The sequence below is a fragment of the Sinocyclocheilus rhinocerous genome, unplaced genomic scaffold (genome assembly GCF_001515625.1).
Source record: "Sinocyclocheilus rhinocerous isolate Xijiao unplaced genomic scaffold, SAMN03320098_v1.1 scaffold1915, whole genome shotgun sequence".
Taxonomy (NCBI): Eukaryota; Metazoa; Chordata; class Actinopteri; order Cypriniformes; family Cyprinidae; genus Sinocyclocheilus; species Sinocyclocheilus rhinocerous.
In genome coordinates, this window is record NW_015639873.1 from 124,124 (window position 1) to 148,456 (window position 24,333).

The 24,333-nt window shown below is 36.7% G+C and overlaps 1 protein-coding gene across 1 annotated transcript; it reads left to right on the plus strand.

Moving 5' to 3' along the window:
• Positions 1–1,188: 1,188 nt before the first annotated feature.
• On the plus strand, positions 1,189–22,914 carry ebf2 (EBF transcription factor 2). Its single transcript, XM_016568175.1, has 12 exons — positions 1,189–1,253; positions 4,953–5,021; positions 15,062–15,143; positions 17,163–17,304; positions 17,537–17,667; positions 17,795–17,921; positions 18,806–18,894; positions 18,986–19,051; positions 19,800–19,977; positions 21,034–21,219; positions 21,333–21,500; positions 22,801–22,914. The coding sequence occupies exons 1-12, from the start codon at positions 1,189–1,191 to the stop codon at positions 22,830–22,832; spliced, it is 1,335 nt and encodes a 444-aa protein (XP_016423661.1). The 3' UTR covers positions 22,833–22,914.
• The last annotated feature ends 1,419 nt before the right edge of the window (positions 22,915–24,333 follow it).

The window sequence follows — 24,333 nt, forward strand, 5'->3', positions numbered from 1 at the left end:
CATATGATACTCAGTTTTCGCGTGCATATGATACGAAATTTGTTGGCGTGCATATGATACGCATCTACCCCACAACCCTAATTCTACCCATCGCGTAGCATATACACGCCAAAGTCCATTTTTGCGTATCAATACCACGAGTTTTCGTTTTTATTTGGCGTACTATTTATACGCACTTTCATGAGATCGGGTTAGCCTCAGCTCTCCGGTGCGGAAGCTTCTCGAAAAATTAAAGTTAAGAAATATGTATTAGACTATCGATTACGAAACAACATCTTTTTTAATTTTTTTAAATATGAAATACAAATGTAGCAGTGGTGTGGCTAGTGATCTATAAAACAGTGAGTATGCTATCCGTTGCAGAGTGCGCGTGGATTCCGCAACAGGTCACATAATAGACACAGCTGACTCCGGGGCGTGCTGGCAGATGGTTGGTATAAGGTTTTTTTTTTTTTTACTCTAATTTCTAATTTCGTTTCCAAAGATGTGCCCTGTTTGTTTGTAGTAGCTAATTTGGCAACTGATGTGCTTTAAAAAGACTAGTGCATGAACTGAACATTAATTTCTAAATAAATAAAACTTTTTCCATTTTCCTAAGCGATGTCCTTTGAATATAGGCTATTCCAAACAAACAAGAACGCCTAGGACTTTCTTATTATTCCGGCTTCGGGTTCGCCCCTCCTCTTTTCCGAGCTCATTCATACTGTGGGTCCCTGCAGCATCATCGCCGTCTCCTGCTCTTAACCGGGCACGATCCATCCTCAGCAGTTACAGCACATAACCTCTTCAGAGCATCTTGTGGATGGTTCAACTCCTACCCCGAGTGGCTTTATATCAGCAGACGTTGTTCGGGCAGTGAATGGTGCTCCTGCGGAACAGGTGAGCGACAGGTAATGCGCGAGCGTGCAGTTTGAATGGATCTCGAAGAAGGGCGAATATACGCCAAGACAGCACGTTTCCGAAAAACTTAGAAGAAGAAGCACGGAGTAGCTAACTCACGGACTATTTCGGAGAATCTCGGTATTGTAAAAAACTGGGGAAATCGTCACATCTACTGAGTGCTACGCAGAATTGTGGATTTGCACAGGAGGTTGCCTTGTCATTGCAAACTTGTTGTAAATGTTTGGGAGCCAAGATCACCCGACTGGAAACATCACTGGGTTTAAAGTGGGAAGTTTTGAAGAAGAAATGGATCCTGTTCGTTCTTGGGTGCGGAATGTCGGCGTTATTGACGCAAACATAGCGGCACAGAGGTAGGCTGTTCTGCACGGATGCACACTCAATTCTTTTAATTAGTTGAAGTCTTTACATGCATGTAAAAACACCACCTAAAGAAAAAAAATTCTAAATTATTAACTGTCCAGTCCTCTGATTATAGCCGAAACAGCACACGACACAGATGTTAAACTATTTATTTACCATCCAAAATAACAGAGCATAAATTTAGGATTAAAATAAGTATCAGTCTAAACGAGTTGTCGAAATATTTCTCTTCAATAACACGTGCGTTATTATTTTTTATATGTAGGCTATATTATATATTATTAAGTAGGCTACAGTAGTAGTATTCTATTCTATTAGGCTACTACTTAACTGTAAGAGTATCTTTTGTTTTCTATAGCATTGCAAAAATAACTAGCAACAGGTCAGCTCTTCTGCTTCAGAGCTCGGTCTTCAATAGCTGGAGGTGACAGAGTCACGAGCGAGTGAAAGAGACACACAACACAGCAACACAGCACAGCACAACACAACACACAACACAGCACAGCACAACACAACACACAACACAGCACAGCACAACACAACACACAACACAGCACAGCACAACACAACACAACACAACACAACACAACACACAACACAACACACACAACACACAACACAACACACACAACACAACACAACACACAACACAACACACAACACACAACACAACACACAACACACACACAACACAACACAACACACAACATAATATGAACGAAAACACACAAATCTAAAGTTTTGATCGATTTTTCCCCCTCTCTGATTTCATAATTCTATAGCCTAAATTAATCGATATTAAGAGAGCTGCGTTTCCACAAAACATCCTAAATATAGAGACCACTCACGCGGCCATAGACAGCTGTTTGTTGTTAGACATACATCTATATGAATAATTATTCATTAGCTGTCAATTTGCTTTCTGAACTGCAGTGTATTTTAGCTTTTTTTCACGCTTGTGACGAATTTTATTAATGTGCATTTTCATTATTTAATCAAATTATATATTATTAGAACAATTACAACTGATTTGTTGGACATAAAAAAGTGCATTGCTAACAATGTGTCTTTATACTGATATTGATACTGATACTGCTGCAAACACAAAAGTTTGTTCCGATTTTATTTTTCTTCAAAGATTTAGCTTTTAAATTTAAAAAAATGCAAGAACTTGTCATCGAATTTGGTGAGAGTAACTAACACAATCTGAGCAAGACAACTGCTGAATTATATAGGCTTTTCCTAATATTTTTATTGTGACTACATTATGCTCAAAATAAGCTTTTTAGGCTTAAAATAGTTACTGTTTTCAGCAAGACTAGGTTATAAAGATTCAGACACAAGCATTTTTATTAGTGCAGCATTCAGTGGAGATTCAGTTGTGGAAGTATCTTTCATTAATATCTTGTCAGAGACTGTTGAGTTTAGTGGATGGTATTGTATCAGTTTATGGCCAGTTGAATTGAACTGTGAACTGTGAAAGAATAAATCAAGCATCTGTGTTTATTCTCCCAAACCCTGCTCCTGTAGTGGAGTGGCCTTATCCCGTGCTCACTTTGAAAAGCAACCTCCCTCCAATCTCCGAAAGTCCAACTTCTTCCACTTTGTTCTGGCGCCACAATCAAATCTATATATCTGCAAGGTGCAACTTAAGAAAGCATGCAGCAGATTCAGTTTGCTAAATGATACTCCAGCCACTTTTAGATCACAGCTCTACCTACACTCTTACAAATAAAGGTTCTTTATTGGCATTAATGGTTCAAAGAAGAGCCATGAAGAGCATTTATAGAACCAAAGTGCAAAAGGTCTTTAATAGTGGGGAAAGTTTCTTCAGATTATTAAAGTGTTCTTCAAACTGAGGGAAAAAAAAGTTATTTTAGGAACTGTTCACTGAAAGGTTTTATAGCATAAGTAATGTTAACAATGATTACCTATCATAGGACAAGGTCACAGCCCCTCGTAATTAAGGGAAGGTACACAAATATTGGAAACGTATAGATGAACTCTACAAAATATTGAGTAACATTGATTTATGACTGTTTTCGGACCCTGGAGAAGACATTTGCTCAGAACACCCCCAAATGAATCCACTAAAATGTAGTAATAATGCACGCTGTCTTGTCTTAGGTAACAAGAACGTATTTCTAGAGTCACTCTAATGGCACAGTCACATTAAGGAAATTTTGCAGGAAAAAAACGTAGAAGTCACTTTCATCAAACCCAGGCAAATTTGCACGACCAACTTGAACACGAGCAAAATCTGTGTGGGCAAAATCTTCCACCTTCACACAAAGTTCCTAATTGCGGATGCTTATTGAAATGATTGAATTTCGCAGAACAACCGTAAACGTGACCTGCAATGATCACTTTTGAGTGTCCACAGACTAAATATCATGAATGAAATGATTAATAACGAACATTTTCTGTACAGAATTAGCACAAGTTAATGTCTATAAGGAGTGCATGGTAGCTGGGCTAGAAAAGAGACAGAAAAGACAGAGGGTTTGCGGTGACCTCAGGCTCGAGGACAGCATTAGGGAGGGCAGAGGCCCCCATTGTGTAGCCAGCAGATTGCCGAGTGGGCGCTCACAGCTGGTTAATAACAGAGCTGATGGGGAAGGGGGTGCAGAGGGCAGGCGACACAGCTGGGGAGTGACTCTGTCTGACGGGGTTGGGGGGGGAAAGAGAAAGCATATAGGCAGATGGCCGGGGGTGGGGGGCACTTTTGTTATGCTTGAGGTGGGGGATTGTGCCCTGAACAGACAGGAGGTCCACCGATGGTGTGTGTGTGAGAGAGAGAGAGAGAGTGTGCGTGAGTGTGTGTGTGTGTGTGAGAGCGTGTGTGTGAGAGAGAGAGAGAGAGTGTGCGTGAGTGTGTGTGTGTGTGTGAGAGCGTGTGTGTGAGAGAGAGAGAGAGAGTGTGCGTGAGTGTGTGTGTGTGTGTGAGAGCGTGTGTGTGAGAGAGAGAGAGAGAGTGTGCGTGAGTGTGTGTGTGTGTGTGAGAGCGTGTGTGTGAGAGAGAGAGAGAGAGTGTGCGTGAGTGTGTGTGTGTGTGTGAGAGCGTGTGTGTGAGAGAGAGAGAGAGAGTGTGCGTGAGTGTGTGTGTGTGTGTGAGAGCGTGTGTGTGAGAGAGAGAGAGAGAGTGTGCGTGAGTGTGTGTGTGTGTGTGAGAGCGTGTGTGTGAGAGAGAGAGAGAGAGTGTGCGTGAGTGTGTGTGTGTGTGTGAGAGCGTGTGTGTGAGAGAGAGAGAGAGAGTGTGCGTGAGTGTGTGTGTGTGTGTGAGAGCGTGTGTGTGAGAGAGAGAGAGAGAGTGTGCGTGAGTGTGTGTGTGTGTGTGAGAGCGTGTGTGTGAGAGAGAGAGAGAGAGTGTGCGTGAGTGTGTGTGTGTGTGTGAGAGCGTGTGTGTGAGAGAGAGAGAGAGAGTGTGCGTGAGTGTGTGTGTGTGTGTGAGAGCGTGTGTGTGAGAGAGAGAGAGAGAGTGTGTGTGTGTGTGTGAGAGTGTGTGTGTGAGAGAGAGAGAGAGTGTGCGTGAGTGTGTGTGTGTGTGTGTGTGCTTTAGAAGCAGCGATTGAGCTTGATCATTCACAATCAATGTGACAGATTGCTGGCCTGCCTTTCCTGAGTCTTAATTGTAGTGGTCTCATGGAGCAAGTTTTAATCATTCATTATCTTCTCTTTTTCATACCAAGTCGCTGCTGTGAGAAAAAAAGCTGCGGCAATCGTAATGAGACACCATCTGACCCTGTCATCATTGACAGGTAAGTCCGCTTACGAATCTTATGCTTTTAACTCAAACAGGAACGCGTTTGAATGAGTTATATGTGCACACAGTCCATTGCTTCTATTTTTGTGTGATTAAAGGGAAGGAAAACTTGAGATATAATGATTTAAAAGGAACTCAAGGGAGATCTCAGTTCTCAAAACTTCTGATATTCGAAAAATGAAAACTTGGTCTATATGTTTGGTCAGTATGTAAAGAGTTTCAGTAATATTTGACCTTTAGCTAGTGATTTGGGTTTTGAGAATGACCAGATATATACATTGTATGGGTAAAGATCATGTTCCATGAAGATATTTTGTAAATTTCCTAACATAAATATATCAAAACTTAATTTTTGATTAGTAATATGCATTGCTAAAAACTTCATTTGGACAACTTTAAAGATGATTTTCTCAATATTTCGATTTTTTTGCACCCTCAGATTCCAGATTTTCAAATATTGTCCGATCCTAACAAACCATACATCAATGGAAGCTTATTTATTCAGCTTTCAGATGATGCATACATCTCAATTTAAAAAAAATTGACCCTTATGACTGGTTTTGTGGTCCAGGGTCACATATATATATATAAATTTAAATGCCCCATGTAAGTGCTCTTGTGCATACTGAATCACTCTGTCTCCCTCACCTTGAAAAGTCAAGTCAAGCGCTTTATACAGTACAGATTGTGCCACAGCAGCTTTACAGTGGCAAACAGGAAAATAATGTTTCAAGAATGCAAACAAAATTCAGTTCTGTTGTAAAGCATGCAGCTAAAAAGAGGACAATAGTACCCAGTCAATATTTCAGTTGAAGTCAGTTGACTAGCCCATGCTGTCCTTCAAAGATATGGATAATATAGTTTCCCTTATGTTCAGATCTTGCTTGATATCCTGTTGAAGCTAACATTGTTTATAAAGCGTCTCTGAGGATCTCAAGTCAAGAGTGAAAAAATTGACTCTTGTCTCTTAGATTTTCCCAGAATTCCTTAGCACCACAGCTGTTTTTATAGTTTTCTCTCTCTCTCTCTCTCTCCTTCTGTCCTGTCTGTTCCTTCTATGTCTTTAATTCTCCAAACATGGCCAGACTTACCCAGAGTAAAGGCTTTAGACAGCCATGTTTGGTATTGACAGAGTTTTTTATTTTTATTTAATTAAATTATTTATTTATTTTTGCGCTGTAGTTTATATATTGCCTCATTAGTGCATCATGATACTGTACTTCTCAGTTTTGGCAACACTAAACAAACTGTTCCCTGGAACTGTTTTATTTTTATTTATTTACTTTTATAATTTTTTTTTTTTTTTCCCCAGGGGGACAAAATATGTATTGAGTACCATTTTTTAAATCATGAATGTGTAAAAAAATTTAATAATGGAATTATGGATATTATGGAATATCAAAAAAAAGATATTGTGGAATATGGAGTGATATGGATTCATTGATCGCATCATACTGTAGATGAATTGGCTTCTCTTTGCTACAAAATAGCATTTGTTGAGAGATGTTTATATTTAATATATTATAAAATAGTCTATTTGTTAGAAGATTTTCTAGAAAATAGCATTTTCAGGACTAAATTCTACCTTATTTAGATTTTTTGGCTAGTTTTAATAACCGTCACACTCGTTTTTCTTCATTTTCTTTGCCACCTACAACCTTTTCCCCTAATATTGATATAATTAGTCAGCCTCATCAGGATCCCTCCCCAATGCATGTGGGAATAGTGATCCCAAAGCACCAACACCCCCCTCCTTTCTTAATCTGTGTCTGTTTTGTTTGGACCTGTTGCTCTGTCTGTCTGTCTGTCTCTCCACAACTAATCCAGTTATTAGCAGAAGGGGAGAGAATAGCTCTCAGCTGATCCTGAAGGAGGCTTTTGTCACATTATGTTCCCCACATCTTCCCTCGGCGAGTTTACAGCTGAGCTTTTTATCATTACATGTCCGTATGTTATATTGCATATACTGATTTCTGCACATTTTAACCTCTTTGTTTATGTTAGTTGGTTTATATAATTGCATGTCTTATTATGTGCTTGTGCATGTGCTAGAATTAAATAGATTGAAAGACCAACTTAGTTAATCCAGCAATCCATGACTGATCAATAGCACCAGTGTGCTTCAGCCACATGCTTTGATCCTGTAGATGAAAGCTGCTGTTTTTAAAATGTCTCATGCAAATTGGCAATAAGAATTGTAATGGTGTGTATGTGTGTACCACTGATCTATACTTGAGTAAAAACCAATCAGGGACATCTGTATAAGAGATAATTTGTATATAAAAAAACAACTTTTTTTTAAAATTGTAAAATAGATTGGGTTAAGATATGGGTTTAAGTTAGTTTATACTATTTATAATTAGCTGTATAAAAATGATAGAAGTCTATGCAATGTAACCATCCAGTTAAGTAAATGTGACTGTCAATTTAATCTCCGTTGTTTTAGTGTTATGCAAAACAGGCCTAAAATGGATTAGGAAAAGTCTGTCAAAGTAGAAGCACTAATTATGCATGGCTTCATAGGTAAAGAAAGATGACGAATGTTTCTAAAAGCTCTGGTATATCTAAGCTTCTCTTTTTACCTTTGTGGTAAATGTACGGCTGTATGGCTAACAGCTTGAGGCTCAGCAAGTCAGTTCCACACAGGTTCAATAAATGCATGCATACGACCAGTGGGGGTGGAAAAAGAACTGCTGAAAAGAAAGAGAGGGTTGAAAGGGGATCAATCACACGCTGGGTTTTGTGGAAACAAACTTAATCAATATCATATAATCTTGTCAATAGAACAAGGCTACTACAAAAAAATAGATGATAGCCAGAGTTTCAAACCTCTTCTTTTTTCACATTTTGTGTTGCAACCTGAAGCAAAAATGCTTTAAATAAAATTAGTTTTATACTCCATACCACATTATGGCAAAATAAAGAAAGAAAGAAAAAAAGAAAACAAGAAACATCACATTACATAAGTATTTGCTCTAACCCTAACCCTAATAATTTTTCCGGATCATCTTTTGAGATTTAATGTTTCTAACCTTTGATCGAAGTCCATCTGCTTTAAATTCAATTGATTAGGCATGATTTGGAAAGGCGATTTCTGTCACTGCTGTGAGGAACAGTGCTGCCTGTGGTGCTAAAATATAAAAAAAATAGGTAGATAGATAGATATAAAAAAATCTGAGTAATAGGAATGGTACCATCTGTCCCCTCTCGCTTTGCTAATCAAATCCAGGGGAGTGCAAAACTATTGGATCAATCGAAAGACAATTAACTGATGCTGAAGGGAACCCAAGAGTAACAAATATAGGACAAGGGAAGGGGATGGCAGAAAAAAAATAAAAATAAATACAATTCTTTAAACATATGCCCCATAGCAAAAGTTGGCAGAATAGTTGGAATCAGATATTTGAAATAAAATAAAATAAATGTTTTTAAACCATAAACAGTTCCTTACAAAAGTATTCAAACCCCTTCATGCTCATTTCCATGGCCAGAGTTTCAAACCTCTTCTTTTTTTCACATTTTGTGTTGCAACCTGAAGCAAAAATGCTTTAAATAAAATTAGTTTTACACTCCATACCACATTATGGCAAAATAAAGAAAGAATAAAACTCTTTAAACATATGCCCCGTAGCAAAAGTTGGCAGAATAGTTGGAATCAGATATCTGAAATAAAATAAACATAAAAAAAAAAATATATATATTTTTTTTGAACCATAAACAGTTCCTTACAAAAGTATTCAAACCCCTTCATGCTCATTTCCATGGCCAGAGTTTCAAACCTCTTCTTTTTTTCACATTTTGTGTTGCAACCTGAAGCAAAAATGCTTTAAATAAAATTAGTTTTACACTCCATACCACATTATGGCAAAATAAAGAAAGAAAGAAAGAAAACAAGAAAACAAGAAACATCACATTACATAAGTATTTGCTTTAACACTTGAAATTCACATTATATAAGCTTTTGCTATGACTCTTGAAATTTAGCCCATTTTTTCGGATCATCTTTTGAGATTTAATGTTTCTAACCTTTGATCGAAGTCCATCTGCTTTAAATTCAATTGATTAGGCATGATTTGGAAAGGCGATTTCTGTCACTGCTGTGAGGAACAGTGCTGCCTGTGGTGCTAAAATATAATGTGCGTGGCTAATCCATAGCAAATGTGTACAAATGCAGACAGGAGTGTGAGGAGAGCGGGAGAGAGGAGCTGTGTTAGGGTGGAATGGGAGGAAGAAAATAGTAGAGAGACTGACAGGGCTCACAGCAGGCCTGCTGAGAAGCTGTCAATGGCCCTATCAACCCTGACCCGAGTCCTGACAGAGTCATCACCCACACACACACACACACACACACACACACACACACACACACACACACGTATTCAAACCCCTTCATGCTCATTTCCATGGCCAGAGTTTCAAACCTCTTCTTTTTTTCACATTTTGTGTTGCAACCTGAAGCAAAAATGCTTTAAATAAAATTAGTTTTACACTCCATACCACATTATGGCAAAATAAAGAAAGAAAGAAAGAAAACAAGAAAACAAGAAACATCACATTACATAAGTATTTGCTTTAACACTTGAAATTCACATTATATAAGCTTTTGCTATGACTCTTGAAATTTAGCCCATTTTTTCGGATCATCTTTTGAGATTTAATGTTTCTAACCTTTGATCGAAGTCCATCTGCTTTAAATTCAATTGATTAGGCATGATTTGGAAAGGCGATTTCTGTCACTGCTGTGATGCATTGTCTGGTCTCTCACAAATGCATGTCTATGAAGTCAACTAATTCAGGGCATCTGTCAGGATATGAATATATCCTAAATACTGCAGTATGCACAGACAAGAGCGTATTTCTGTGGAGAAAGTGGGATGTCGAGGCATACAGAATTTAGCTTGGAGGATGAGATCTTCTGGATCTCCTCCAGATTGCTGGCAAGCAGACACACACACAAACAAACAGAGGGGCAGGCTAGCACCAGGGGGCATCATTAACTCATTAGTGAAATTTAAGACAGTCAAGCACCAGTGCCTTCACACACACACACACACACACACACACACACACACACGCACACACACACACACACAGGCATACATATATGCCCCTACACATGACAGCATATGTGGCGGAGGGCCAATTTCATCAGACTGACATTTATAATTAAAATATCTCAAGATAAGTGGATGGCAAGGCTGCCAATTAAGCATTTTCTGTAGTATCTGTGGGAAAAAATACAGTCAGTGCCTTGCAAAAGTATTAACACCCCACCCCCCCACATTTGAAAACGGCATGCTTCTTTTTTTTTCCCTTTTAAAACTCACATCAAACTGTTCAGTTTGAAACGTTCAGTAAAGTGAGTGCTGGCATCCTCCATTCAATCCCCTCCTTCAAACACACACACACACACACACACACACACTCCCAATTTGGAAACAGATGTTGTTTGTCAGATCCTATCATTACTGGTTAATTAAGCAGACATCTTTTCCTTCTTTTCTCCTATCTGTCACTCTTGTATTCATGCAGATTGCCCTGCCTTTGTTTCCCCACAAAGATGAAGGCTTGTGCATAAATGCCATTTTTCATTTTCTGCAATGGTTAAATAAATCTGCGCTTACACAGACATACTCGGGGCAAGCGCTGAGCATTATAACAAATATATATGAAAAAATGTCCAAGACCACACTGGATTTTTTTTAATAAATAAAACTAATACAGTTATAGCTACGAAAGTACCATCTGTTTAAGTCAGTGTATGTTTGTACTGTACACTATCAATGGATTTCGCACCTTTTACTACTGTGTTTACAGAAAATATGCATAAGCATTTACAGAAACAAAATGTGACATAAGAAAATGCAGTAGGGAGGAGAATAAGAAATGAAAATGCTTAACTAGGGGAAAATTGCTAGTTAATTAACTAGTATTCTTTGAGACACTGTGTTTGAAGTGCTCAACTGCTCGTAGGACTGAAAAACAAAGAACATGTATGTGGTTAAATTAATGCAAAATAGATTCCGTGCAATTTCTAAGTAACTAATCAAATAAGCAAATTCGTGACATGACCATGTGAAGTCCTCGTCAGATTTCCTTGCTTCAGTTGCAACACAAAACTGGGAAAGCATGCATCATCAGGATCTTGTGGAGTCCATGCCAGCTCGAGTGCACGTTGACAGCAGAAGAAATTAAATAAAATTGATTTTTCAAATGTTACCACTTACAGTATATTGTCATGCTGATAACATTGAAAAATGTAACAAAGAAACGTTACAAAATTTTAATAATATAAAATAGAAGCTCTCACAAGAATTCTTAGAGCAGATAGTGAAATAAAAAATCTTAAAAATAATCTTTTCAGAAAAGACATGAGTCCAGAAACAAGATGTTGCTTGGTTGCTTTTGTTTTTCTTAGTTGTGGAAGCAAGTGTGAAAGGTCCTGGTGTGGTATGTGGTGATTTTTAGAGCCGCTATGTGTGCCCTGTTAGTGGGGTCAGAGGTTGGGAACGTGCCCTGTTAACCCCTCGACCAGTCTGGCCCCGAAGTCTGCCAAGGGATTCTGGGAGCCCGGAGTATTTATGACCAGCCCTAGCTAACCTCTGCTACCCAAAACCCCTTCAGAGGCTCCCCCACAACCCTCACCTACAACACACATTCAACACCAGATTTGACCCCTTTTTTGTTGTTTGTTTGTTTTTTGGGTAGATTTTTTTTTTTTTTTGGATTGCATAATTGACGATGAATCCAATAGATACAGAAAGTGAATATCAGCACATCATGATTGTAGGCAGTTCTGTAATGAACAAATGGCTCATGTTGTTTTGGGTTGAAGGTAATGTTGTTGTGATATAAACTGAATCTCTGTGTAGACAAGCGGCTGTTCTCACACACGTGGCATTCAGTCGTTGATGTATTGCTGCTCAAACATTTCAGCATGTCAGTGATTCGATGCTGCACATCTGGTTTCCTAATTTTCCTCCCCCTCTCCCTCTGTGTCCTGACACTGTTGTGTTTTTGTAAGACGGAGCGGGACGGAGGTGAGATGGACAAGAGGAAATACTGATGAGTGATGGTTCTGAATCTGCTTCTCAGCCTTTGTTTCTGTCTGTGGTCAACAGGCTGTCCAGTAATGAATATTACTTACTATTCAAGTGTTAAATATCAAATATACTCAGTTTTCTTCTAAAGTGTGACGATACCAACTTCTAGGCATCTCAATAACATTTCTTAGAGTTTCTTAGAATCCTCAAAGAAATGGCAAGATGATTCAAAATGATCAGAATTTAATGTTTGTAAATACCTATTCATTCATTAATGCATATTTCTTTTTTCTATATAATTATAGTAATAGTAAGCAAAACTATGGCATATTTTATTTGGGATGTTTGGAATTCTTAATATTTTACAATAATATAATATATAATAATATAATATTTTACAATATTACTGTTTTTATTTTTGATCAAATATATAGATAGATAGATAGATAGATAGATAGATAGATGGATAGACGGATAGACGGATAGATAGATAGATAGATGATAGATAGATAGATAGATGATAGATAGATAGATAGATAGATAGATAGATAGATAGATGATAGATATATGTATAGATGATAGACAGATAGATAGATAGATAGATATATAGATGATAGATAGATAGATAGATGATAGATAGATAGATGATTGATAGATAGATAGATAGATAGATAGATAGATAGATAGACAGATAGATAGATAGATAGATAGATAGATAGATAGATAGATGATAGATAGATAGATAGATAGATAGATAGATGATTCTATTTTTTTCTTTTTTAAAATGTAATGTGATGGCAAAGGTACATTTACTCCAGTCTTCAGTGTCACATGATCTTTCAGAAATCATTCTAATATGCTGATTTGGTACTTCAGAAACATTTCATATTATTATGAATGTTGAAAAAAGTTTTGGCTATTTAATATTTTTGTGGAAACCGTGATTCACTACAATTTAAAAGTTTAGGAAATTAATATTCAGCGAGGATGCATTTAAATTGATCAAAAGTGACAGTAAAGATCTTTATAATGTTACAAAAGATTTATATTTCAAATAAATACTATTCTTTTGAACTTTCAAGAAGTTTTTTGACACATTTTAATCCAGTTTGTCCAGAATTTAGTATACGATAGTGCATTTAATTTTTGGTTACTCAACTAACTACATAGTTACTCATCATCCAAATATTTATTTATGGAATAATTTCACATAACCTATCTATATGTCAATGAATAAGAGTTGTTGTTTTTTATAAAACATTTTTTTTTTATGAAAAGCTGTAGCATTTACAATTTTCCCAGTGAATTTTGATTATTTTTAATCAATTTAGTTCCAAATATGTATCACTAGTCCACTCTGAAGACCTTACTCTAGTTAACCTAAATATCACAACAGTGCAAAACTTACATTGTTATTATTAAACTTTTCCTTATGACACAACAGATGCGGAAGGGTGTTGTGCTGAAGTTGCAAGGTTTTCCAGGAGTCCTAATTAATTATGCAAGATGGGTGTAATTATGATGCAATGAATGGATCCATGGCAGAAGGTGCGAGGCAGTGAGGCTTAGAGATTTGCATGCTAAGTGAGTGGGGGAGTGACTAATGCATGTTAATGCTGCGTGGCCGATGTGCTTTCATTTGCCTGCTTGCAGCTGTGCTCTATGATTTCATTAAGGGCTCAAATGTTTATCATGTAGTTAAAGTGAAAAGAATGGTACGTGGAGCTTGGGTCGGGCATGAAACGGCACACAAAACCTTGACAAGTGTGTTGTAAGATACACTTACAGAGAGAGACAGCGGTTCAGATGCAGTGTTTATGGAGTGTCCTTTGTTAAAAAGATTTAAAAGTACAACTACAGCCAATTAATTGGTCGTCTTGGTTCAGTTTATGAAACTGTATCCACAATTTTTTTTTTTTTTTTCAGGTTCTTTACAGCAAAACTGCTGGAGCATTATTGCTTTTTATATATTGGGGTTATTCCTTATTAAAACAGCTATTAATATGTGACCATGTTTTTGCATCTAAATCTAATTTTATTAATCCGAGTTATGGAATGAATTACTGTTACGGCTATCTAGTAACAGTTAAACACAGTTTTGAAGTACAAGAGGTCAGCCTTGCTGATTCGATATGGAATGACAATTTGACATGCATTCGAAATGCAAGAAGTACTGAGAAACTATACTTAAGGGAAAGGATGGGTTCTGTGTCAAAAAAGTTTCCAGGCAGCAACAAAAGATTGTTTATTAAGAGAATAAATCATGATGTTCTGTGAAATATGTAGGCCTACTTTAGTTGAATTCAAAGTTTAAATATAGTTCAATCATGACAACTCTCGGAAGATTTTAGCATGGTGATGGATATGACGATATTAATGTATTTGGTCTTGGCGGAATAGATCTGCTATGCTGCTGCTGCTGTTGGTTATTGCTGTATTTGTAGATTATTGCTGCTGCTGCTGCTGCAAGCAAGTACAGGAACTTGCTACTGCCAATGCATAAGCCGATACGGTGCTGTGAGTATTTAAGACATACTGCTGCTGCACAAATAGCATATAAAATAACCCCGCAGATCTATACAGGTGGAGCTGGGGGAGGTGGAGGGTTTCAGAGGAACTCTCAAGCGAATGCTAATCAGCCATTTAAATGTACGTGAACAACGTGAACCAATCAGCTTGTGACAAGTCGTTTAGTGCTAAGAATATCATTAGTTAAGTTAAGGATCAGCCTGCGCCATCTAGACACTTTTGATGTAATCTAACGAACTGGTTTGCAAACGTTTGTTTGCAATTCAGTTTGATTCATCCAGACAGTTCACTCATGCACGCACTTTCCAACAGTTTCATTCAAACAATATAGGAAGTGTTTTCTCCTCCCTTTTAAAAGTAGATAGAAATGTGTTTGTTTGTGATAGACTAAATGAAGCAGGCCATTCCTTCCTTGAATGAAACCTATGTGGCTTGTCTGTTTCTTTGTGTGTGTTTCCCACAGATTTTTCTTGAAGTTTTTCCTAAAGTGCAATCAAAATTGTCTGAAGACAGCAGGGAACCCCCGAGACATGAGAAGATTTCAGGTATCGATCATGCATATGCAAAGAAAATGATTTCGCAAAATGCAGAGATGTTGTAGAACCCTCAGACTTTATTCCTTTTTGCTGAAGAAAAAAAATCTAGTTTTATTTCCAGTAAAAACACCCAAACATCCTTAAAACAGTGTATCTTTTGTCTTTTAAAGATTGAACAAGACAAAACAACTGTATATTCAAGACACTGAAAAAAATTAATATTGTATGCAATTTCTTAAGGATTTTTTTTTTTACTGCAAAACAAGACAAATACTCTAAATATTAAGAATAGGTTTTGTTTGCAGTTTAGTGGTAGCTTTTCTCATGTATTTCTGGTAACATATACAGCAGTTCTTTTGGGGCCGATTGTGTCTCCGTGTAGTTTTAGATGAACAGAGTGTGTGATTTATATTAAGTGTTTAAATACAATATCTCATAAGAGAGAGGGAGTGATCAGAATAAAAAAAAAAAAGCTGAAGAAGCAAGGATCATCAGGAAATCAGCCAAGGTGCTTCAGGAAGTTGAGTGATGGGCTCCAGATGGGAAAGGTCAGGCTCTGTGACCCAGGAAGTGCTCACTGGGGACCCTCCTGCTCTACTTCCTCCCTCTTGTCTTTCACTACTGGAGCAACTATCTGACATTTCCTCCCTCACTCTTCATTTCCATGCTGTCCTTCCTTATAAATTTTTGTGCATTTATTTACATATGGAATGTAATTGAGTGTGACATTTCTACTTTTGGAGCATCTTTGCAGCATCCCTCGTTTCTATCCCACATTTCTCTGTGTTGTGTCTTTAGCTCTGCAGTCTTTTGCACATGTGAGCACTGATATTCTCAGTTGCATCATATTATATTAACTAACTTTGTTCATCTCTGATTCTTTATATTAACATTCAATTGAATCCACATTAGTATGTGGTTTGAAACCCACTTAAAACAGTATTTTTGGAAATGTGTCTGAGTTTGAAAGGCCACATTGGATGTCAAGTAGGTTTTTAATAATGGGCATACATGAGCTTGTCAATGTTTTTTTAACCATCAGGAGAAATCATGTCAAATTCATTGATGCCTTTTTGGTCGAGACTTGCGTTGTGCAAGACGAATGATGAACCCAAGCAGCTACTGATCATTTCTAAACATGTTGAAAAAATTATGTTATCCAAAGCTATGGCAGCAATAAGTAATGCAACTCTTACTCCATGTTTAAAAGTCAATAGTACAATAACGGTTTATGCATATATGAATTTAGTTCCTATATGAGATGTCAGGATGAACAAAAGTCATCAATGTGGCAAGTAATGTAGATACTGCATATTTTTAAAGTAAAACTGAGATCTGGATACTTTTGTCCGCTGATAAAAAGAAGAAAAAGAGAAGGCATAAATCAGGTGGAAAGATGGGAAAAAGAGTGAGAGTGTAAATGAGATTATTAGGAAAAGAATAAATGTGACCCTGGAGCACAAAACCAGTCATAAGGGTCAATTTTTCAAAATTGAGATGTATGCATCATCTGAAGCTGAATAAATAATTTTTCCATTGATGTATGGTTTGTTAGGATAGGACAATATTTGAAAATCTGGAATCTGAGGGTGCAAAAAAATCTAAATATTGAGAAAATCATCTTTAAAGTTGTTCAAATGAAGTTCTTAGCAATGCATATTACTAATCACAAATTAAGTTTTGATATATTTACGGTAGGAGATTTACAAAATATCTTCATGGAACATGATCTTTACTTAATATCCTAATGATTTTTGGCATAAAAGAAAAATTTATAATTTTGACCCATACAATGTATTGTTGGCTATTGCTACAAATATACCCCAGCGACTTAACACTGCTTTTGTGCTCCACAGTCACAAATGATTCAACCAGAGCTATAAAACTGTGAATTTTAAATCAGCAGCAGTAGAAGTTTCTAAAGATGACACTGCAAGGATATCGTTTAAGGAGTTTTTAAAGCACTACATGAATCTCCTCCTTCAAACTCTTTTTGTTATCAATAAATCTTTCTTTGCATTCCGATAGGTGGTTCTGTCCACTACAGTCAGTGTGGACGGTCCCGTCCTAGCCATTTCTGACAACATGTTTGTGCACAACAACTCCAAACACGGACGCCGCTCTCGTAGAACGGATTCGAACGAGATGGTGGAGACTTGCATGGAATATGGTGAGATTCACAAGTAATGGCATTGAAATGACATTAAAAAAAGAAGAGGTTTGCATTAATCCACAGTTATATACAAGGGGAGGAAGGTTTAAACCAAGAAGTTGGAAAATGAGCTTGTTCTCTTGAAAGAGTAGAATAGCTCTGGGGTCACTGAGGGATGCTTCTTAGACCCCGAGTAATAATTTCGTGCATCTTTAATGCCATTTTCATTTTTGTCGTTTCTCCACTACAGCTGCTCCCTGTATCAAAGCCATCAGCCCCAGTGAAGGCTGGACTACAGGCGGGGCTATGGTGATTGTGATCGGGGAAAACTTCTTCGACGGTCTGCAGGTGGTGTTCGGGAGCATGCTAGTGTGGAGCGAGGTATGCATTGGTAGAGTATATCGAAGCAAGCTTTGACTTGCAATAAGGAAAGCTTTTGTAATATTTTAAGTTTGAGTACCAACAGTCTGTAACAATTAACCTTCAGAGCTTGTCGTTATTCCTGCAGTTAATCACTCCTCATGCAATCCGAGTTCAAACTCCTCCTCGACACATTCCAGGGGTTGTAGAAGTCACACTGTCTTACAAATCTAAGCAGTTCTGTAAAGGAGCCCCGGGCCGCTTCATTTATACAGGTGAACACAAACCCAGACAAAGCGTGTGTTATTAAACTAGTTCCTCTCCATGTTTAATGTCCCATGTTCGGTTTGTAGACTGACTTCTTCAAGAGTGGAAGCACTGTGGCTCTTTGCCGCTTTCAGAACACCAAAAACATTGCTATGTTTGTCATCTTCTGGCTCATCCGATAGAAGTTTGGAGTTTGGCTGAACAATGCAAAATGGCAGAGAGCTTGGAAGAACTTTTTGGAAACAATTATTATTTGTGACCCTGGAGCACAAAACCAGTCATAAGGGTCAATTTTTCGAAATTGAGATTTCTGCATCATATGAAAGCGGAATACATAAGCTTTCCATTGATGTATGGTTTGTTAGGATAGGACAATATTTGAAAATCTGGAATCTGAGGGTGCAAAAAAATCTAAATATTGAGAAAATCATCTTTAAAGTTGTCCAAATGAAGTTCTTAGCAATGCATACTATTAATCAAAAATTAAGTTTTGATATATTTACGGTAGGAAATGTACAAAATATCTTCATGGAACATGATCTTTACTTAATATCCTAATGATTTTTGGCATAAAAGAAAAATCTATAATTTTGACCCATACAATGTATTGTTGGCTATTGCTACAAATATACCCCAGCGACTTAAGACTGCTTTTGTGCTGCAGCGTCACATTTTTCCAATTCTGTTTGGTGCCACTACTGAAGAAGACATACTTCATCTTTAACAATTTGTGTACGCAAGACTAATAATAATACTGAGGACGAGAGTGTTTCCGTTTCCTGACCTGATTCCGTTTTATGAACTACATACAATGGGATTTATGCAGACAGTGGAATATGTAGAGGGATGTTATAAAGACAAATGGATTCTCACTTAGTATGATTATCTCTAGCGCTGAATGAGCCAACTATTGACTACGGCTTCCAGAGACTTCAAAAGCTGATTCCTCGACATCCTGGTGACCCCGAAAAATTGGCAAAGGTTAATACTGCTACATGCATATAACCGTTAATAAATAAAAAGTACACACAAACCTTTTTTTTTACTCTCTCTGACATTTTCTGTGTCTTAGGAAATGTTACTTAAAAGAGCAGCAGAAGTTGTTGAATCACTCTATGGAAATACCACCAGCAATCAGGTAACCACTGAAGTGCAGTAGATATAGAATACCGTCTGTGGCATGGGAAGCAAATATTGTATGCGTTAAACGTACAATGGAGTCCAAATGTCTCAGATGCTTTTATTTAACACATTCATTTTTTTTTCCATTTCATATGACATTATCAGCACAGTAGTTTGGGTAATAACTGAACTAAAAGACTTCTGAAAACATGAATTCCATTATTTGTTTTTAAATTTAGTTCCCCTGTGTCACAAGTTTTCCTTGATGAACTCAAGATGAATATTATTCAACATAAAATAAAAAAATATTCCATAGTGCATCATTTGTGCTTCAGTGGAAGCAAAGAAATTTGGTCAGTGAAACAAATTAGCTTATTTGTAAGTTTATAGCTACATGTTTCCAACAACATATATTTAATTACTTAAAGGGATAGTGCACTCAAAAATGAAAATTCTGTCATCATTTGCTGACCCTCAAGTTGTTCTAAACGTGTGCGAGTTTCTTTATTCTTTTGATTATAAAAGAAGATATTTGGAAGAATGTTGATAACCAAACAGTTCATGAAAGCCATTGACTTTCAATACTATAGAAGTCAATGGCTACCGTAAACTGCTTGGTTACCAACATTCTTCAAAATATCTTCTTTTGTTTATCAACTTGAGGGTGAGGAAATAGGTAAACTATCCCTTTAACATGAGTCATATCACCCAATAGTTTTTCCTGCCGTGCACCAAAACTTTTCTTTGATATTGTGTTGGTGCAGGACATGTTGCTGAAACGGGCTGCAGATATAGCCGAGGCTTTGTACAGCGTGCCACGACCTCACAGTCAGCTGCAGGCCATGCCGAGTTCCCCGGTCCATGGCAGCGTCATGGGCCTCAGCTCTTATCCCACTCAGCTGGCTGTAAGCATGGGAGAACCTGGGCAAACCAGCAGCCAAGGTTAGGACCCTCAGACAAGCACCCTACGATTCAGAAGTCTTTGTCTTATTCAGTGTTATAGATAACCGTGGATGCACAATCTCATCTCAACACATTTATTAGAATGGTTATGCTTGGCTTTTCATATGAACACCAACCTTTGTGAGATTGATTCCATTTGAACAGTTTTAAGAGTTGAATATTTATTTTTTAAATAGTAATAATAGTAGTGCCGGACAAAGTGTACAAATCAAGTACTTGAATAAAAGCACAGATACCATAATAAAGAAATAATAAATTTTACTCAAGTAAGTGCAAAAGAACTTGGTTCTTTTTAATGTGGAGGGGTGTTGTAAGTAAGTTTTGCAAAATAAAAATACTCTCAAATAAAATTACCTCAGTACAATAACAAAGTTGAATTACGATCATTCACCCTTGGATTATAATAATCCTTGAATTTATGTTATGCTGAATATTAAAGGTTTATGTTGTAACCTCCAGAATAGAAGCAGAGGTTATGTTGTTGTGTTCTTATTTAATTGTTAGAAGATATTATCAAATAACTGCATTCAAACATCTTAATTATTTACCATAACCTATTGAATGATAATACATTAATACATAGGCTTATACAATTAATCTGAATTCATAGTCAGAATTTATGCTATGACATCCCTTTAATTAATAAAAAATATATGAATAAATGAATTAAATCTAAATTTAATGTTTAGATGATTTCCAATCTCCAATAATTTAGCTTTTTTCCCATTTATTTCCATAATAAGTCTTAAAATAAAATTTTCTCACATTTTTCATGCCATTTAAATACTATCGTTAAAGTAAACTTTCAGTGAAACTGCCCGTTTTATATAACTTCAGTGTAACTACTTTTTTTGTGTAAATAATTAACATAAAGGTAATTGTTAAAGTTAATTAAATAGCTAATGCTATTTAATTAAACATGTTTTTCCTTGTGTTTAATGTGGGTTACAAGTCTCACTCTCTAACCATTAGTCCACGACTGCCCCTGACCGTCCAGCTGTGTTAGTATTGTGATTTCTCCTGTTTTTATTCAAGGTTACACCCGCAACCCAAGCGGTTTGTCCCCGCGGGGCTACCCTTCAGCATCGACCCCTCAGCAGTCCTGCTATGGATCCAATGGAGGCATGAATGTGAGTTACGGGGCAGTGCCCATGAGTAGTCTGGGTGTTTCAGGGTCACCTGGCTTTAACAGTGCCTCCCCAAACAGCTCTCCTTATGCTAGTGAGTTTCAGCTTTGTTGTCTTTTACTCACAGTTGCTTCTGCTGAAAATACAGTATGCATTTTGACAATCAAAGAAGTCTTTTGTTCTAATCAAAACACTCTTTTTTTCCAGTCATGCCCTCTAGCCCCACTGTACCAGGCTCCAGTTCCTCATCCTCCCTCCTGTCCTTCACATCTTTCCCATCCTCGACCAAACAAAAAAGTGCCTTTGCTCCTGTCCTGAGACCACAGGGTTCTCCATCACCTGTCTGCCAAACCTCAGGAGGCCCCAGCTTTAGAGGTACGACTGTTGTTCACAGATCTTCTTCATAACGTTTCCAAAAATGCTTTTTTTTTCAAGCTCCTGTAGACCCTCAGCTCTTTAGTTTTCCATAAAACGTTTTGGTAGCACTTTAGAATTGGGAACACTTATTCACTATTAACTACAACTTTTCCCTCAATAAATTCCTAATTTGCTGCGTATTAATAGGTATTATTGTAGTTATTGGGTAGGATTAGGGATGTAGAATAAGGCATTAATATGTGCTTAATTACTACTAATAAATGGCTAATATTCTAGTAATATGCATGCTAATAAGCGACCCTAAATTACCAAAGTTTTGGTAAGAAGGGTTTAGTTTAGGGACTAATTCTCACTGTTAACTAGTTGCTAATTAGCATGCATATTACTAGCATATTGGCTGTTTACATTTTGGGGTGAACTTTTCCTTTAAATGTCATGTACAAGTATAACATTTTGTGTGTCAACAGTAACTCGATACAGGCATAACATAGTAACTGTTTATTGAATCATCTCTTTGATATAGCTATGTTGTCAGCTATGTATTATTAAACAATTTGAACCTTCATCTTCATCGTCGTGTGTATCTACAACCTTGTGTGACAAGCTACACATTACTGTTATTGAATATAACCTCTTTTATTTTTTAGCATGCATATTACTAGCATATTGGCTGTTTATTAGTACTTATAAAGCACATATTAATGCCTTATTCTACATCCTTTTATCCACCCTTAACAACTATTAATAAGCAGCAGGTCCCCCAAACTAAAGTGTGACCAAGGTTTTTTTTTATAAATTACTAATCATAAATTATTCATTTTCAACTTTCCAAAATGATCAGGGATTCTGTGTGGATACTGTACTGATTAAAGGAAAAGTTCACCCAAAAATTTAAATTTGCTGATAATTTACTCACCCTCAGGTCCATCCGAGATGTAGATGAGTTTGTTTCTTCATCAGGTTTGGAGAAATGTAGCATTGCATCAGTGTCTCAGCAATGGATGCTCTGCAGTGAATGGGTGCCGTCAGAATGAGAGTCCAAACAGCTGATAAAAACATCACAATAATCCACAAGTAATCCACAGCACTCCAGTCCATCAGTTAACATCTGGAGAAGACAAAAGCTGAAACAAATAAGATGTTTTTAACTAAATTATGAGTCCATAATCCATAATAAGGCTTCCTCCAGTGAAAAAGTGTTCTGGTCTGAATCAGGAGAGAAATCTGCACAGATCAAGCAGCGTTTACAAGCCACTGTTATTGAATATAACCTCTTTTATTTTCCCTTCATTTCCAGCAATGACAGGCCTTGTGGTTCCCCCAATGTAGAAGATGAGTCTCTTCCAGTCATAAGCTCTACAATCTGAACTAGACTGACACCAGCGTTGTCTCCGGGAAAAAGATACAGTTGTCTAATCTTCTGATGAAGAGAATTAGAGACAAAAACATTTGGGAACCTTCTTAAGACGTATCCACTCTATGCACACTGCTTGCCTCTGATTGTGAGTTACTGATTGTGTTACTTAAAGGTTCTTCCAGCCAAAAAAATGCCAAAAGACATATAATTTATCATGAAACATGAGACTTAAGACTGTTACACATGTTTGGCCATGTGTTCTGGTCAATAGACTTTCACCACCAGTAAAAGGGATGTCAAAGATTGTTTACCATATGCTTATAGATCTACATCCCTAAACTGAAATTGTGTTTTTAAAAGCATATATCAGGCTTCTTTTTGATTTAGAGAAACAGAAAATGTCTATTTAGGTTTAGATTTATGAACTGATTACCTCATATATTGACTTATTTAATGACAAAAGCTATATAAGTTATATTTTTAGGTTAAGTACTAATATAAGGAACCATTTGCTATTGTTATTGTTATCTAATTGTGTTTGTTTTTCTGTAAACATTTTGTCATTCATATTAAAGTAGCGACTGTAGATTTTTACATGTAAAAGAGTTCTGTTGTTAAATTTACAAATATTTATTTTCCAACTTGCAAAAAAAAAGTATATGCTTTGTCAACAATAGATCAAGAGGACGAGAAAATCAAGGATTAAGTAGTTTTGTATATTCTGATCATAAAAACAGTGCTGAAGTAATCACTTACACTCTTCACATTAGTGTTAGTATCCCTTCGAAATATTTCTGACATTCATTAACATCTCAAGGCATTTTTTTCTCTTCCACATGGCCATTATTTGCCATCTATTTATTCCTTTCGGTAAACATCAAAGAGTTTGTTTTTCATTTTTTATGTCATTCCAAACAAACCAAAGACAGGGTTGTAGTTAAAAGAATAGTTTTACCTAAAAATGAAAAATTGCTGAAAATGTTTCACCCTCAGACCATCCAAGATTAGGATGAATTTGTTAGAAATGTAGCATTGCATCAGTGTCTCAGCAATAATGAGCAATCATCAGTCCATCAGTTAATTCACAGTGCATTAATGTTAACAAGCACAACTTTTGATTTTTATAATGCATTAGTAAATGTTGAAATTAACATTAACTAAGATTACTGTAATAAATGCTGTAGAAGTGCATTGTCCATTATTAGTTTATGTTAACTAAAGTGTTACCGACATATTAAACCAGGTGTGTTATCAAGTGTATCGAAAAGTGTATTGAGTGATAGAGAGCTTCAAAAACAGGGTTATGCAACAGTCCCCTATATAGAAGATTATAGAAATAGCTTTGGTAAACAGGATCAGTAAATTAAATTCTATTTTGACCATCAAATTTACGTTATACATGAAAACAACATCTGTTTAACAAACACAATGCACAAATCAATGCATGTATGTTCAGGTATGGCTAAACATATT

Excerpts from the sequence above, each read along its gene's own strand:
- ebf2 (XM_016568175.1), top strand. The coding sequence starts at position 1,189 with ATGGATCCTGTTCGTTCTTGGGTGCGGAATGTCGGCGTTATTGACGCA. Across the intron at positions 5,022-15,061 it reads GACCCTGTCATCATTGACAG|ATTTTTCTTGAAGTTTTTCC; the intron begins GTAAGTCCGCTT and ends TGTTTCCCACAG. Across the intron at positions 15,144-17,162 it reads GAGACATGAGAAGATTTCAG|GTGGTTCTGTCCACTACAGT; the intron begins GTATCGATCATG and ends GCATTCCGATAG.